We start from the raw sequence: 15,697 nt of genomic DNA, 5'->3' as shown, positions 1-15,697 counted from the left end.
CCCAGCCAATGGGCCACACCCACCCGGCACTCGGCGATGCATAAGTGGGTTTTGGGTTGCAGTTTGGGCACTCAGTCTCTAAAAGGTTCGCCATCACTGTGCTAGCCCATTCTAAAAGTTCTCGACAATCTTACAATCTTACCTATAATGTCAGCCAGAAGCAAAGCAGCATCTGTGTGAATTGTGGCAAAATAGCAAGCTGTAGTTGTACCATTCTTGAGCGTTCGCCTCTGTAAAAAAACAAAAACAAACACAACCTCATAATTTATTTGTTTCAGGGAAAAATAATGCAGTGAATAATGTTACCATTTTCTAAAAAAAAAAACAACCCCATCTATATAATCAGTGACAATTGTTAGGACAAAAATATTATTATAGACATTATAGGGAAAAAATACCTTTATTATACTACCTCATGTCATCTATTTTTTTTTTAAAAAAAATCTTAGCTGTGTATTAACTTAACAGTATATCTAACGTGTCCTGGGGTTCTGTCTTTCAGAGGTGGGCGTGTTCCTTCCCTTCTGTCTCTTGAGAACTACTAAGGATTCAATTATGGCCTTCAGCAAACAAAGCAGAAACTATTATTCTTTTTCCTGTGCAAAGATTTAGTTCAAATTATGGTAAACACGCAGTTTCTTGGCTCCAGTTTAACATATTGTTAAGCATTATAATTTATTCAGTAAATCACAGTTAAACAAATCCACTGTGCAAAGATAGCCAATGATAAATCAGAATAATCTGGTTTATCTCTGTTTCATCTGAATGCCTAATATCTGGGTGCATACAGTTTATACACTCTTATTTTCCTCTTTCCTTTGTACAACTGTGTTAATTTGTCCTATTTTTTCCCTGAAATATATGTTTTTACAAATCATATCGACTTGCATCTTGTCTTTTCATATGATGGATTTGATTTCCCAGAGAAAATAGAAGCAAAGCAAAAAGAGCCTATATTAAAGGGAAGGGGAGTAACAGGATTGCTCATTTTTTAAATTGATTATAGAACTAAGATTACATCATATTTAATTGACTCTAAGCAGCTAAATTGTGACTCAGCCCCATTTCTAACCTCTCATTAATCAATCTATTCAGAGTTGGCTCCCTTTTTAAATCCCACAGATTTCAAAAAGAAAAAAAAACTACAGGCCCCATTTCACCATTGAGGTTAGTTGCACTTAAAAATGGCTAGATCATGAGCAGAGATTAAAAATGATGCACTTAAAATATGCATCTAATAGTGCTTCATAAAGTATTCTACCAAAACAACGCTATCATATTTACTTAGCCTTTCCTGTTTTATAAATCAGGTGGAATAATTACAGTAGGAAATCATCCATATGTATTTAAAGAGTTGAAAACTACTCCATGCAAAACTAATTGCATAAAACATTGATTTCCAGCTGCATAAACATATGTGTTCACTAGGGCTAGGCAGCATTTTGGATTTGATTCCTCAAAGCTGTTTAAGAAAGGACATGTTATGAACTCTTTAAAGGAGTCATGTTTTTTCTCAGACTTGTAATGTTGATCTTTGCAGCTATTTAAAAGAGCTGCAGATGGATGCAGTGTTAGTTCTGCAGAACTTTCCTGAAATCAAGTCCAAATAATTACTCAGCTTTTTATGTCTTTCTGAGTTCAGTGGGACTTCTTCCAAACAACAGAGTTTTGCATTTTATATTATTCATCAAATTTATAGACCATTCATCTCACAAACAAAGTAACTCTGAGTGGTTTACAAATAAACACCATAAAATTGTACAGAAATAGACAAAGTTTGAAAGATGGAGAGACACCCATAAGACATCAACCACCCCCAGGTTGCATACCACTCTTGGGTAATCAGGCTAGTTTATAGAGCCAGGTCTTAATGCTCTTCCAAAAGGCCAGAAGAGTGGGAACCATTGTCACCTCAGGGGACAAGATGTTCCATAGGACAGGGGCAACAGCAGACAAGGTTCTCCGCCTAGATCCCATTAGTGGAAATTCTTTGGCCAACGAGATCCATAACATGTCCTTTTTGCCTAACTGGGTAGGACAGGTTGATGTAACTGGAAAGAGACAGCTCCTCCAATGGGTCACACGCCACAAAGGGTTTTAAAGGTCATGACCAATTTTGAACTGGACCCAGAAGCAAATTTAAAATTTAAGTTTTAAAGACATTTTTAGCTTTATCTGCTCATGGTTTATTTATCTCGGGGCAGACATAGAAGTTGAATTATTCTAGCTTTAGAATAATGTTTACTATATATTCCAACTGCTTCTGCTTATTCATGAATTGTACATGTCGAACTGTAAGAAATCAGGAAGAATTTATTCTTTGTATGTTTGTATTGAAGTAGAAATGAAGAAGTCAGAAGAAGAGATAAAGGATTATCAAATTATTACACCAAATTCAGCATAACTTTCCCAAATAATCTTTTTTATATAATTGTAAACCATAGTAGTAGTAGGGAAAGAATCCTGAGATGTTTATGGTGATAAGGAAAAGAGGTACAATAGATAGGGACAAACTGACAAGTAGACAGACAGATAGATCTGTCTTACCACAGCTCTAGTGTACACTTCTTCAGCAAAATCAAGTTTTTTGAATTCAGCCTCTACTGGATAAGTGGTTTTTTCCAACCATTTCAAAAGAGTCAGATTTCCTCGCATCCCTGAAAAGGAATACTGTGGGGCATGGATATGTGCATCAACCAAACCTGGCATGAAGAATTCACTGGGAAAGAAAAGTATGAAAAACAAGCACATCAACTTTCCAAATGTTATTATTTGCATTTTATTAAATCCAGTGACTTCAGGAACAAACTGTGATATTAACATTATCATATATTCATGATGATGCAATCACACAAATGTTGCAGTTACATACAGTATTACATCATTGTGATGTCTGACACAAGTATGTAAGCATTTGCGTAATGACATTATCATGCAACATTTTCTCCTGCTTCTGCACATGTTAATAATACTTGTGGAATAATTATATGTGGTCAATATTGATAAATGGAGAGATTGGGATAGGTCATACCTATTACTTCCAGCATTATGCAAGCCTTTGGTGCTGTGCCTATATAGTTATAACTTGTATACACCTATAGGAAACTGGTTCTGCCACTCATCTACACTTTTGATATCATTAATATATTTATTTTACATCTCATTTTCATTCAAGAACTTGATATGATTTACCTAGCACTTCCTCTTCCTGTTTTTTTCCACAATAACTCAGTTTGTTGAAATAGGTTGGGTTGAGAGAGAATGAGTGGATTGAAGTCAGACAATGAACTTCTGTGGGTGAGGATGGATTTGTCACTCCTATTTAACATTTTAACCACTACACTATATGAGTTGTCTAATTAGAGATGATGTTTATACTCTTTTCTAAGTTTGAAAGTTTCTGTTCAAAAAACTCTGTTTACAATAACAGAATATGACAACAAAAGCAATTTAACAATGACTAAACCTTAACAAGAGTGAGTCAACCTAATGCTTGCAAAGACTTGCAAAAACATGATGGTTGAAGAGGATTTGAATTTTAAAATGTTTGTTGGTACTGTATGGGAGGGATACAAAAATATGGCTAGCGTGCCTTCACACACTATTGTTTCCCACAAAATGTACATAAAAGGTAAGTGCCAAGATGTGGGAAAGGACAAAGGCAGGTTCAGCTTCTGCTTATAATAAACTGTTTCACAAGGATCTACAAAACGGTGGGGGTGGAGACATGCTGAAATAATAAAGCCTGCTACACAATTTATGTCATCTCCAAGCTATTAATAAGGCATGTTATAAAGGTAGTCCTTGATTTACAAACATTTGTTTAGGGACTGTTCGAAGTTACAATGGCACTTTAAAAAAGTGACTTAAAACCGTTTTTCACACAACTGTTGCAACTTCCTGAGTGGTTTGTAAGCCTTTTCTATAATTCAGTCTTTCTAGTTAATTTTGCCTCCAGAAGTAATGGATTATGAGAGGTTGTAGCAAAGATGCTGACTTGACAAATTCTGGATGTTTAAGTGCAGAATTTGGGGGCAGGTTGTGGTTTGTTTTGCTTCTGCCATTGTTTAGTTCATTTTATTATTTATGTGTACTGTATCTTTTGAGCATCTGGTGCTAATTGATCAGAACACCAAAAAGTCTTAACCATTTATCATGGTTTTATACATCATATTATAATTCTACATGATTTATCTGCTAGTGGCTTTTATAAACAATTGTTAAGAAACTTTATCCAGAAGTCACCCCATCTAAAATTTAGTGAAGGACACACAGTGTTTCTTGTGTAACTTCATTGTCTTTGTTTTTTCCTCATGTTTTGCTACAGGGCAGGACCAAAGTGTTTATTTTAAAAAGCTGTTCAGTGCTAATGAAGTGAAAGTCATTGTAAACATAAATAAACTGTCATAGCTGCTACATGGATTATGTCCAAAATAAACTGCTTCAATCAAAGCTGGTGACTTGCACAGTATTTAAGAATTTATTGCAATTATGTTCAGAATTATTATGCACTAGTTTGAGCACTCTTGAACTCTGCAGTAATGGTCTACGGCAGAATTTTTTAACCTTGGCAACTTTAAGATGGGAGAGCTTCAGTTCCCATAATTTCTCTGGCCGCTGTTCATCCATTTTAAAGTTGCCAAGATTGAGAAATGCTGGTCTAGGATTTGCCTAAAATCTGCCTTTCCACTGCCAAATTACATTCTGCTGAGTCTGTTGATAAGAAGCAACTATAGTGTGCAGTAAGGCACCTGAAGAAATTGTCAATATGGACATTATGCCTGGGAAGTAAACTGGGAAATCTCATTGACTTAACACGAGTGAGTAGTAAAAATAAACTGTTGATTGATTGCCATAGTTGTTAAACATCCTGGCATTCTCTGCCCACAAAAATAGACAAGACATTTTAATATAAATGCCAGAGAAGGAATGAAAGATAGGAATAATTTCTGGTTCAAACATCAAGTCAGGTTCAGATAATAACGTCTTTCTTCAAAGGAACCCTTGAGATCATAGATAAATAGAAAGTATTTCAAATTATAATTTCTTGGGCAGTAAGATTGTGCCAATTGCAATATCAAGACTTCATAATCCATGCAGGCATACAGACCATGCCCATTACAGGATAATTCCCTAAGTTACATAATACTGAACCAGCTGCCTGAAAAATATTTATTTCTTTGTACAATGCATTACACAACTATTTTAAATACATAATCAGATGATACAATAGATAAATAATAGAGTTGCACACAGTTTGCAAATTGTTCAGAAGTGTTTCAGACCTCCCATCAGCACAGTATCCCTCTGATGTTCATAAATATAGCTACAGGTTGAAGTTTAAAGAAAGATGTGGCTGCTTTAATGAGTTGTGTGACTTCTTTTGAAGACCACACAATGTGCAAAACACTTCTAAAATAGTTTTGAAGCCTGTACAACTCTTATTAAGTTAGAAAGCCATAAAAAATTAAAAACTTGGAATATCTCATGGCAGAGGAAAAGAAAGGAAGATACATGAACGGTTTTTTTTAGTTAGCTAAGTAAAAAAGAAGGACAAGAACAAGCAAGAATCGACAGAAATCATCTTACAAAGTTTCAGGAGATTTAAGATTTAAATTCTTGCATAGTGATCCTCTTCTAATACAATAAAAACAATGATGGTGGTGCATACTATTTCACCATTCCTAATTGGTTTTGTCCCTAGCTTCTTTGTTATTATATTCATACTGGTGCTACTGGTTGTTCTGCTTTTTAGCCAACTGGATTTATAAGCCACAGTGTGTTCTTGAAAAAAAGCCAAATAATTTGTTGAGAATGTAATATAGAACAAAAATGCATACTTATTACTGAGTTCTTGTATATCAGATGCTTTAAATCCCCACTTCTTCGCTAGTTTGTCTTGTCCATCAGCTGGTTCAAAAAATATGATCTAAGAAAAAGGTAAAACAATGAAATAGATACATTATTATATCATTCTGTATGCAGGGAATTTAGCAAATACTTATTCTATGTTTTATTTTTATTAATGGTAGAAACTAATTCATATTAAATGTTTCATTTTATAATTTTTTTAAAAAAATAGGCATTTTTCTCTTGTATATCCTAAATAATATGTGATATGTGTGTATTAGAGAGAGTTTGTAAATATGAAAACTAATATATTTACAGAAGAATGTTTTATATATCTGTGTATTTACATTACCTTCTGTAAATGCTGTATATTTATTTGATTGTTGGCATTTGCAGGCTGATATTTTTATAAATATTGCAACATGTTTAATGCAAATTTTGCATAATTATTTGTAACCTTTCTTCTATCATTTCTGTTTTTTGAGTGTCCCTAGTAAGGAATATATTTCCAAAATCCATTCAGCTTCCACAAAATAATTTTCACAGGGATTTGGATTCCTCTCCATCTGAGATTCCTTCAGCCTCTTTTTTCTACTGAGAGATAAACCTACTGAGAAGCAGACTTGCAAATGAATGCTTCCTCAATAGGAAGTCAAGAACTAAGCAAAGTCTTTTGCCTTTGGTTAATGTTATAAAAGCAAATCTGTAGAACTATTTTTTATCCATGATTAAATTCCCTTTGGGAGAATCTATTGAGGGTCTCTACCAACAGATCCAAAAATGGGTGGGCCAGCAGTCATAATTTTCTATTTAATTTCTTCTAACATAAATCACAATCACTAATCCACTATAAACCAGTTCTTAATTTTGGTGAGGTATTTTTGTTTCCCAACAGCAGTAGTGCCTGGAACAATTCTAGCATCTTTTAGTTTGTTTTCTGATATGGGTTATATTATAGGAAAATATTATGGCTATCAGATATGGGCTGCAAAAATAGAGATTATTTTAAGAATAACCTTTTTTTAATCTTCTTAATGTCATTTAGAGTTTTCCAGATTTTTGCCACTGAGATATGACTGTGCTAATTAACCCTAATTTAGAAACTGCTATGTTGCTCTTTGTTGCTCTTCTTTGCACTCTTTCCAGAGTCTCAACAGTTTGTAATTTTAAAGATATTTAATGATTTGAAACCAATACTTGATCATTGAACTCAGTGGATTGCTTTTTAAGACTGAATTGTTTTATTACAACTAAATTTTAGCAAATATTTACAATCTGATACCTAATTTAATTGAGAACCACAGGATTTTCAACAGTTTAATCTAACAAATCAATTACTTAAATATGATATTCTAGAGAAACATTGTTATGCAGGTTAGATTGGATGATCTGTAAGACAAATCAATTACTTAAATATGATATTCTAGGGAAACATTGTTATGCAGGTTAGATTGGATGATCTGTAAGAGGTCGTCCTTTTGCCACTGCCCCCTTTTTTGTTGGGATTATAATAGAACAGCCAGTTATATACAGGATTTTTCCTTTGTTGAGAGAGGAAAATAACAACAAGCATCATTGAACAGAATATCAGAGTTGGAAAGGGACCTTGGAGGTGTTCTAATCCAATCCCCTGTTCAAGCTTATATCATTTCAGACAAATGGCTGTCCAATCTCTCTTAAAAACCTCCAATGATGGAGCACCCACAACTTCCGAAGACAAGCTGTTACACTGGTTAATTATTTTCACTGTCAGGAAATTTCTCTTTAGTTCTAGGTTGCTTCTCTCCTTGATTAGTTTCCATCCATTGCTTCTTATCCTGCCTTCAGGTGCTTGAGAGAAAACTGGGTTGACCCCCTCTTCTTTGTTTAATCCCTCAAATATTGGAACACTGCCATCATGTCACCCCAGTCCTTCTTTTCACTAGACTAGACATACCCACTTCCTGCAACATTCTTCATATGTTTTAGCCTCCAACCCCCCAAATCATCTTTCTCTGTACTCTTTCCAGAGTCTCAACATCTTTTTTACATTGTGGCAACCAAAACTGGATGCATTATTCCGAGTATGGTCTTACCAAAGCATTGTATAACACTTTATGTAATCTTGATTCTATCCTTCTATTGATGCAGCCTGGGATTGCTTTGTCTTTTTTTGTGGCTGCAGCACGTTGCTAGCTCATATTTAAGTGATTGTCCACTAGGACTCAAAGATCCCTCTCATAGTTACTGCTATTCAGCCAGGTTCCACTTATTCCATACCTGTACATTTGGTCTTTCTTGCCTAAATTTAAAACCTTACTTTTCTCACCATTGAATTTCATTTCAAGTTGTTTAAAATAAACCATATTTTTTCTGATTCATTTTTGGTTGCCTGAGCAAAAATTAAGAATTGCATGGCATAATGCTATTTGTCTATCACAAACCTCACAACTTTCCACCTGCAAGGGCCTTCAAATAGCTTCCTTGGTCTTTATAACTACCATTTCTCAAAAATCTTAAATACTATACTATTTTGGTGACAGTTGTTCTCTTCTCTAAGATTGTTCACTTTATCCCCTGCTTTGGCTTCTCATATGCACTTTAAACAGGCCATCTGTTAATTCAATAAGTCGCTTGAAGTAACAGATTGTTCGACCACCTGATTTGTGATAGAAGCCCACAGTTCATGGTATAATTTTGGCAGGCTCTATTTGTAGGAAATAAAAAGGTTGGCCTAGACAGGGTGAGGGAAGAGCTATTACAAAAGCAATAAAAAGGGAAACATTGCTTCAGCCAAAAGAATGAAGAAGGTATGTACACTGAAAATGTTTCTGAGAGACACTTCCATAGTTCAAAATAGGTATAAGAAAGAAAGAAGATAAAGCATAATCACATTTGCAAGATGTATGTATTTTATAGCCAGTTTGAATAAAATTACTGTAGTTGTAGCCTTAATGTGTTGATTTCTTGACCTGATCTACATCTTGTGGTTCACATTATTTCAATTACTGGAAAGCTACTATCCTTAGCCTATTGTCCACAACTAGAGAGATAAATGTTAACTATGAACTATACTTTTGTTGGAAGTGTTGACTTTCAGAAAGACGACTGGCCATTTCTTTTATGCTTGCCAAGTGTCTTTTAAAAATATGGTTAAAATTTATGTTTTAAGGTTATTTATGAATACCATCTTTTCTTTTTTCTAATAATCTTCTGGTCTTTAGCCATCACAGGAGCCTCTCATTTCCTTCAGGAGTTTCAAGCAATTCAGTAATTCTTTAACTTGCTGGACCATGCCAGGTCTTCCAACAAAATGTTTGAAGAAGACCTTCCACTGCTGTGAAACATTGTATTTAGCAGCCACCTCTCTAGATACCCCAGAAGTTCCTGGTAAGCCCATGGAAAAGGCAGGAAGTAGCAATGGTGGATTTAAGCTGAAGAGGATGGCTTTATTTGCGATGATATTTCCAGGGGTAATCCACTAATTTCAGTCACTTCATTCTAAGACGGCAACAATTATACTTGTTTAGCCCTGTGGGAGTCACGTGTCTAAGTACCCTCGGTTGAGATCAGGTCAGATAACAGAAGATGCCTAATGCTAAAGATATTTTCCTCTGTGCTTGTGGTCTACTGTCATTGCTTCTGTTAAAAGTATGTCATTAATACAGGAACCAGCCAAATGAAATAGGGAGCAGTCATCCCAGTTGGTCCCCAGTATCCATTATAGCTGGCAGCACACCTTGTAATTTCTTGTTGCCACTGTTTAGTTTTTTAAAAGTGTAAAAGTTCATCATGTCTATCCTCACTCTCTTATTGACTCAAAGTTCTTGTTTATCCAGAGGGAACTAATCCTGCTCCTACAGTTATCTTAGAATACTTTCAGTTTCATCTGGTGTGGCTGGATATCTTTGTTATGCATTGGACCTTCAGAAGATCAGTTTAAACATTTCAGCCATTAGTTCAAATTCAAAGATACAGTAATAGTGATGAATTAAATATCTTGTGATATCCTACAGATCAGTATCAGCTTATTGTTCATCTCAGTACACATTACCATAAGCTAGGTTTGGAACATTCCAAAAGAAGATATTCTATCTTTGAATACAAAAAAAAATATCTTAAAAGTAATTTCTGTAACTGTGGAGTATTTAATGTATTTTAAAGATGCTCCTCCCTGTAACACCTGGAGAGAGCCATCTGAATATTTATTTATTATTTATTTATTATTTCAATTTATATCCCGCCCTTCTCCCGAAGGACTCAGGGCGGCTCACAACATTATTAAAACAAAGAAAGACCCACACACCCCACCGAATAAAACCAAATTAAAACCAAAATTTTTATGTTGTGATAATTAAAATTTCTAAAAAACCCAGTTTAAAAATCCTCCCTAGGCCAGGCNTTCAAATAGCTTCCTTGGTCTTTATAACTACCATTTCTCAAAAATCTTAAATACTATACTATTTTGGTGACAGTTGTTCTCTTCTCTAAGATTGTTCACTTTATCCCCTGCTTTGGCTTCTCATATGCACTTTAAACAGGCCATCTGTTAATTCAATAAGTCGCTTGAAGTAACAGATTGTTCGACCACCTGATTTGTGCCAGAAGCCCACAGTTCATGGTATAATTTTGGCAGGCTCTATTTGTAGGAAATAAAAAGGTTGGCCTAGACAGGGTGAGGGAAGAGCTATTACAAAAGCAATAAAAAGGGAAACATTGCTTCAGCCAAAAGAATGAAGAAGGTATGTACACTGAAAATGTTTCTGAGAGACACTTCCATAGTTCAAAATAGGTATAAGAAAGAAAGAAGATAAAGCATAATCACATTTGCAAGATGTATGTATTTTATAGCCAGTTTGAATAAAATTACTGTAGTTGTAGCCTTAATGTGTTGATTTCTTGACCTGATCTACATCTTGTGGTTCACATCATTTCAATTACTGGAAAGCTACTATCCTTAGCCTATTGTCCACAACTAGAGAGATAAATGTTAACTATGAACTATACTTTTGTTGGAAGTGTTGACTTTCAGAAAGACGACTGGCCATTTCTTTTATGCTTGCCAAGTGTCTTTTAAAAATATGGTTAAAATTTATGTTTTAAGGTTATTTATGAATACCATCTTTTCTTTTTTCTAATAATCTTCTGGTCTTTAGCCATCACAGGAGCCTCTCATTTCCTTCAGGAGTTTCAAGCAATTCAGTAATTCTTTAACAATTGCTGGACCATGCCAGGTCTTCCAACAAAATGTTTGAAGAAGACCTTCCACTGCTGTGAAACATTGTATTTAGCAGCCACCTCTCTAGATACCCCAGAAGTTCCTGGTAAGCCCATGGAAAAGGCAGGAAGTAGCAATGGTGGATTTAAGCTGAAGAGGATGGCTTTATTTGCGATGATATTTCCATGGGTAATCTACTAATTTCAGTCACTTCATTCTAAGATGGCAACAATTATACTTGTTTAGCCCTTTGGGAGTCACGTGTCTGAGTACCCTCGGTTGAGATCAGGTCAGATAACAGAAGACGCCTAATGCTAAAGATATTTTCCTCTGTGCTTGTGGTCTACTCCTGTCATTGCTTCTGTTAAAAGAATGTCATTAATACAGGAACCAGCCAAATGAAATAGGGAGCAGTCATCCCAGCTGGTCCCCAGTATCCATTATAGCTGGCAGCACACCTTGTAATTTCTTGTTGCCACTGTTTAGTTTTTTAAAAGTGTAAAAGTTCATCATGTCTATCCTCACTCTCTTATTGACTCAAAGTTCTTGTTTATCCAGAGGGAGCTAATCCTTCTCCTACAGTTATCTTAGAATACTTTCAGTTTCATCTGGTGTGGCTGGATATCTTTGTTATGCATTGGACCTTCAGAAGATCAGTTTAAACATTTCAGCCATTAGTTCAAATTCAAAGATACAGTAATAGTGATGAATTAAATATCTTGTGATATCCTACAGATCAGTATCAGCTTATTGTTCATCTCAGTACACATTACCATAAGCTAGGTTTGGAACATTCCAAAAGAAGATATTCTATCTTTGAATACAAAAAAAAATATCTTAAAAGTAATTTCTGTAACTGTGGAGTATTTAATGTATTTTAAAGATGCTCCTCCCTGTAACACCTGGAGAGAGCCATCTGAATATGCTGCACCAGCTGCTTTACTCCATAGAAATGTTCTCTGCCACCAGGAACATCTGTATCCCAGTATTGTTTGGTGTTTCTTTAACCGTGGCTATTTTAATTTTCTTTACAGTGTAAGCTGCCAAGAATCTGGACACAATCGGTCACTCTACCCGTCAAATACATAGAGATTGAAAAATGTTCATCCTTAATTCGTGTCCTGTGTATAAGATGGGCAGCCGATAAATTTACTAAATAAATAAAATTCACAATGTCAGAAACAGGTTACCAAACTATTTCTTCACTCACCCTTTTCCTTCTTTCAATTTTCTTTGTGTTTTTCTCTTTTCCTACGAGTGTGCATGTGAAATATTACCTTTTCTCAGGACTTTGAAACCAGGCGATATAAAAATTACAGTGGTTGCCCTTTAGGAGCCATGAGTTTACTTCCTGGTTTCACTATGTAGTATTAACAGGAATGCCTACTCTTCCTTTATTGAACACTTCTACCAATTCTGCCTCTCAGTCTGTAAAGCCAGCTTGCTGCTTCTCCTTCCCGCTGGCCCTTCCTTTCCTATTCCTTCTACTCCCTCTCCTCTCTCAGGTTAACAGTGATGGCTGGACATTTTCTTCAAACAAAATTACTAATTACAAAATTTTCTAATTACTGTAATTGAAGTTCCCAATCTGAAATCCAGACAATTTTGCTGATATTTTAAAGAGCAGTGGAGATATGTATGAGATATTACAATTAAGATACGTATAACGTTTCTGCATTGTATTTAATATTGCAAAGGATGCTGCATTAGGACATTGTCTGAAGTGCAATTTGATTCCCAGGCATCCTTGTATAATACAATACTACCTGAATATAAACTGTGATCATTTCAGGCTTCCGAACCTGGGCTTAGATTTACATTTCATGACATTTCCTGCTTAGTTTGGCATCCTGTCTTGGCTTGTCTTAATTGAAAACTCAGATATGGATCAGTTAAAGCAGAATCTTCATTGAAGAAAAGAATGAAGCCACATATAATGGCTTATTTCCTCCTGAAAGTGCAAAGATGTAAATGATGTTGATATACTCAAGTCTTTAAACTTCACATTTGTTTGTCCCATCATTCTGAATTAATAGATATTTGGGGCAGTCCTTGCTTAAGAACAAGAGACTATTTTATGTTTTTGAAATGACCATCTGACTCTAGTTTGCTCCTCCCCAACCTCAAGCCTTACAAAGCTTTTGCAGAGATAAAGGTGAACAAATGTTGGTTGCATGTTTGGCAGTTAGAACATGGAATCTAAAAATAGATTACTTTTCTGCTATCCTCAAACAAGAACATGTTAAAATGGCTTTCTTACATAGTGGTCTGCAAAATACACTATTTTAATAATAATATAGTGATTGATGTGAAGAAAGATTAATAGGAGTTGTCACCTCCAGAAGGGACAATACAATTGTCACACAGATAAACCTATTCTGGGGAGTGTGTAACTATAGACTTCTGCTGCTCTCCTCTAATTTCAAGGTATAACATAAGATTGCAACAAATTACCTAAAAACTAAAAAGAAAAAGAAAAGAAGAACTTCCTTTTTAAAGTTCTTGTCTGTTTACTTAGTTTTTAATCATTAAACACTGTGTAGAAATCAGCATCTATATGTATATTATCCCTTTTAACATTATTATCACTTATTATTCCCCTTTTGGATTTCTTTTCTTCTTCCACTCAGAGCTGATAGTAGATCTTCCCCTTTCTTTTTGTCTCTGCTCTTCCTCCTCTCAGTGCCTCTTTGGATGGGATTTGGCATGATCTACTTATCTTGATTGATCAGTTCAAGATACTTCATTTCATCATCTCTCTCCTTCTGTCCTGGCCACTTTTTACAGAGGCATGATTGAGAGCATTTTAACAAATGCATCACTGTCTGCTTTGGTGGCAGCAATGCCTCAGATAGAAAGTCCATACAGAGAACAGTAAGGACAGCCGAGAAGATCATAGGAAGCTCGCTTCCTGGTGTTCAGGATGCTGCTTATAAGCGCTATGTGCTTAGAGCTCAAAGCATTGTTAGAGACCCCACACACCCACTTTACGGCCTGTTTCTGTTGCTCCCCTCTGTGAGGAGGTTTCAAAGTATTTCTAGCAGGACTACCAGATTCTGCAATAGCTTTGTTCCCTAGGCCATCCGTCTGGTAAACTCGCAAGATTCGTTTTTCTCGCCATGCACATGTATACATAATCTGAACTACACTGTGTTGTTTCTCTGTGTCTTATATGTGGGTATATGCATAATTCCGTATTTATTTATTTTTGTCATATTTATGCAGTGTATATTGCAGTTGGTGACCCTTTGAAAGCTATATGCAACAAAATTTCATATGCGGATTGGTGTACATTCAAAGTGACAATAAAGTTATTCTCTTCTATTCTTTGAATCATTTGATTCATCTGTTTAATTATGGATTTGAATTTTTTTTCTTCCCATGTAAACTGAATTCTAATCTGAAGAGGAATATCAGGAGATAAATTCTCCCATATTTTCTAAGGTATTCAAAGTTTTAAACGGATCTCTTTTCTGCAGAATTTCAAATGCTAAATCTTAAAATATTTGGACTCTATTTCACTGTTGTTTTAGCCTTTGGATTGATAGCTTTTTTAAAATAATAAACTTACAACTTAATGTCTTGATTTTTTTTATTACCAGATGATTGTAGTGCCCTGAAAGGTACACACTTTCCATGTCCTGAGGTCTAATGTTAATCTCTAGGAATAACTCATTTAGTACTTTACTGCAAAATATAATGTATTCTAGTTTTTCATATAACTGTAATATTTTTAGCTTTATTGATACAATGAAGCCTGGCATTCTCCAGATATAATAATCTCATATTAAGTCTTCAGAACTTCTTTTTATTAGATTTGTCGAAACTAAATTCCTTTCAGTGACGTCAAATGCTTTATTTGCAGTGTCAGCAATAATTCCTATAGTGGAGAACAACTTGGAAATGTCTTATTGTTTCATTACTTTTGACCAGTCATGAGATACATTTTTTGCAACTTAGCAAATAGTTTGGGTAGCGAAAAAGAGGCAGATTCATTATCTTTTTTGTGCTGTAAAACTTTGATTTCTATGATAGATTGTATCTCCTATTCTTTTTAATAGCACTGCCAAATAAAGTCTCCTACATTATGTGTTTTTATTTTTTTGTATTTTATGTATCTAGTGTTTATGTATTTCATTGTAAGTCACACAGAATCACATACGTGAGATGAGTGACTATAAATCAAATAATATGGCACGATTCCACATGAGCATGTAATTCTATAAATTACACATACATTCATATCTTTTGATAAGAAACTAAAATAAGATGTTGAAGTAAACTGGGAAAAAAATTAATGCTCTGTATTAAACACAAACACCGGAAAAAGTGAAATACAGTAGCACCAGATGGTAACTGTTGAAAGCAGGATTGTTGTTATGGAAGACAGGCTGCCAATGCTATATTCATAGCAGAGCATTTTGTAATCATTTTATTACAGAACAGCATATAGTGCAATAATGTATTTATTACGCAAATATCACTTTCTGAAGAAAGCAAACACATATAGGCCACTAAGACTAGGGTTGCTAAAAACAAAGTGCAAAGGCTGATCAATAGGATCAGTTCTGCTTTTTTTGTTTGTCAGCAATGTTTCATAAGTAGACAATCAGATGCTAAAGCAAAGGTTAGTTCATAAACCAATATACA

At 34.9% G+C, this 15,697-nt stretch overlaps 1 protein-coding gene across 1 annotated transcript in view; it reads right to left on the bottom strand.

Annotated features, from left to right (window-relative positions):
- The window catches only part of GDA (guanine deaminase), a 42,833-nt gene that overhangs the window by 19,409 nt on the left and 7,727 nt on the right, over positions 1 to 15,697 (bottom strand). The window contains exons 2-4 of the mRNA XM_015816676.2: positions 5,841 to 5,929; positions 2,548 to 2,719; positions 143 to 230 (exon numbers count right to left, since the gene is read on the bottom strand). Of these exons, the coding sequence (XP_015672162.2) occupies positions 143 to 230; positions 2,548 to 2,719; positions 5,841 to 5,929 (349 nt within the window). The remainder of the gene's footprint in view (positions 1 to 142; positions 231 to 2,547; positions 2,720 to 5,840; positions 5,930 to 15,697) is intronic.

Source organism: Protobothrops mucrosquamatus, unplaced genomic scaffold (assembly GCF_001527695.2).
Source record: "Protobothrops mucrosquamatus isolate PMUCROS unplaced genomic scaffold, P.Mucros_1.0 scaffold_117, whole genome shotgun sequence".
NCBI classification, from domain to species: domain Eukaryota; kingdom Metazoa; phylum Chordata; class Lepidosauria; order Squamata; family Viperidae; genus Protobothrops; species Protobothrops mucrosquamatus.
This window is presented reverse-complemented; position numbering and strand designations above follow the sequence as displayed.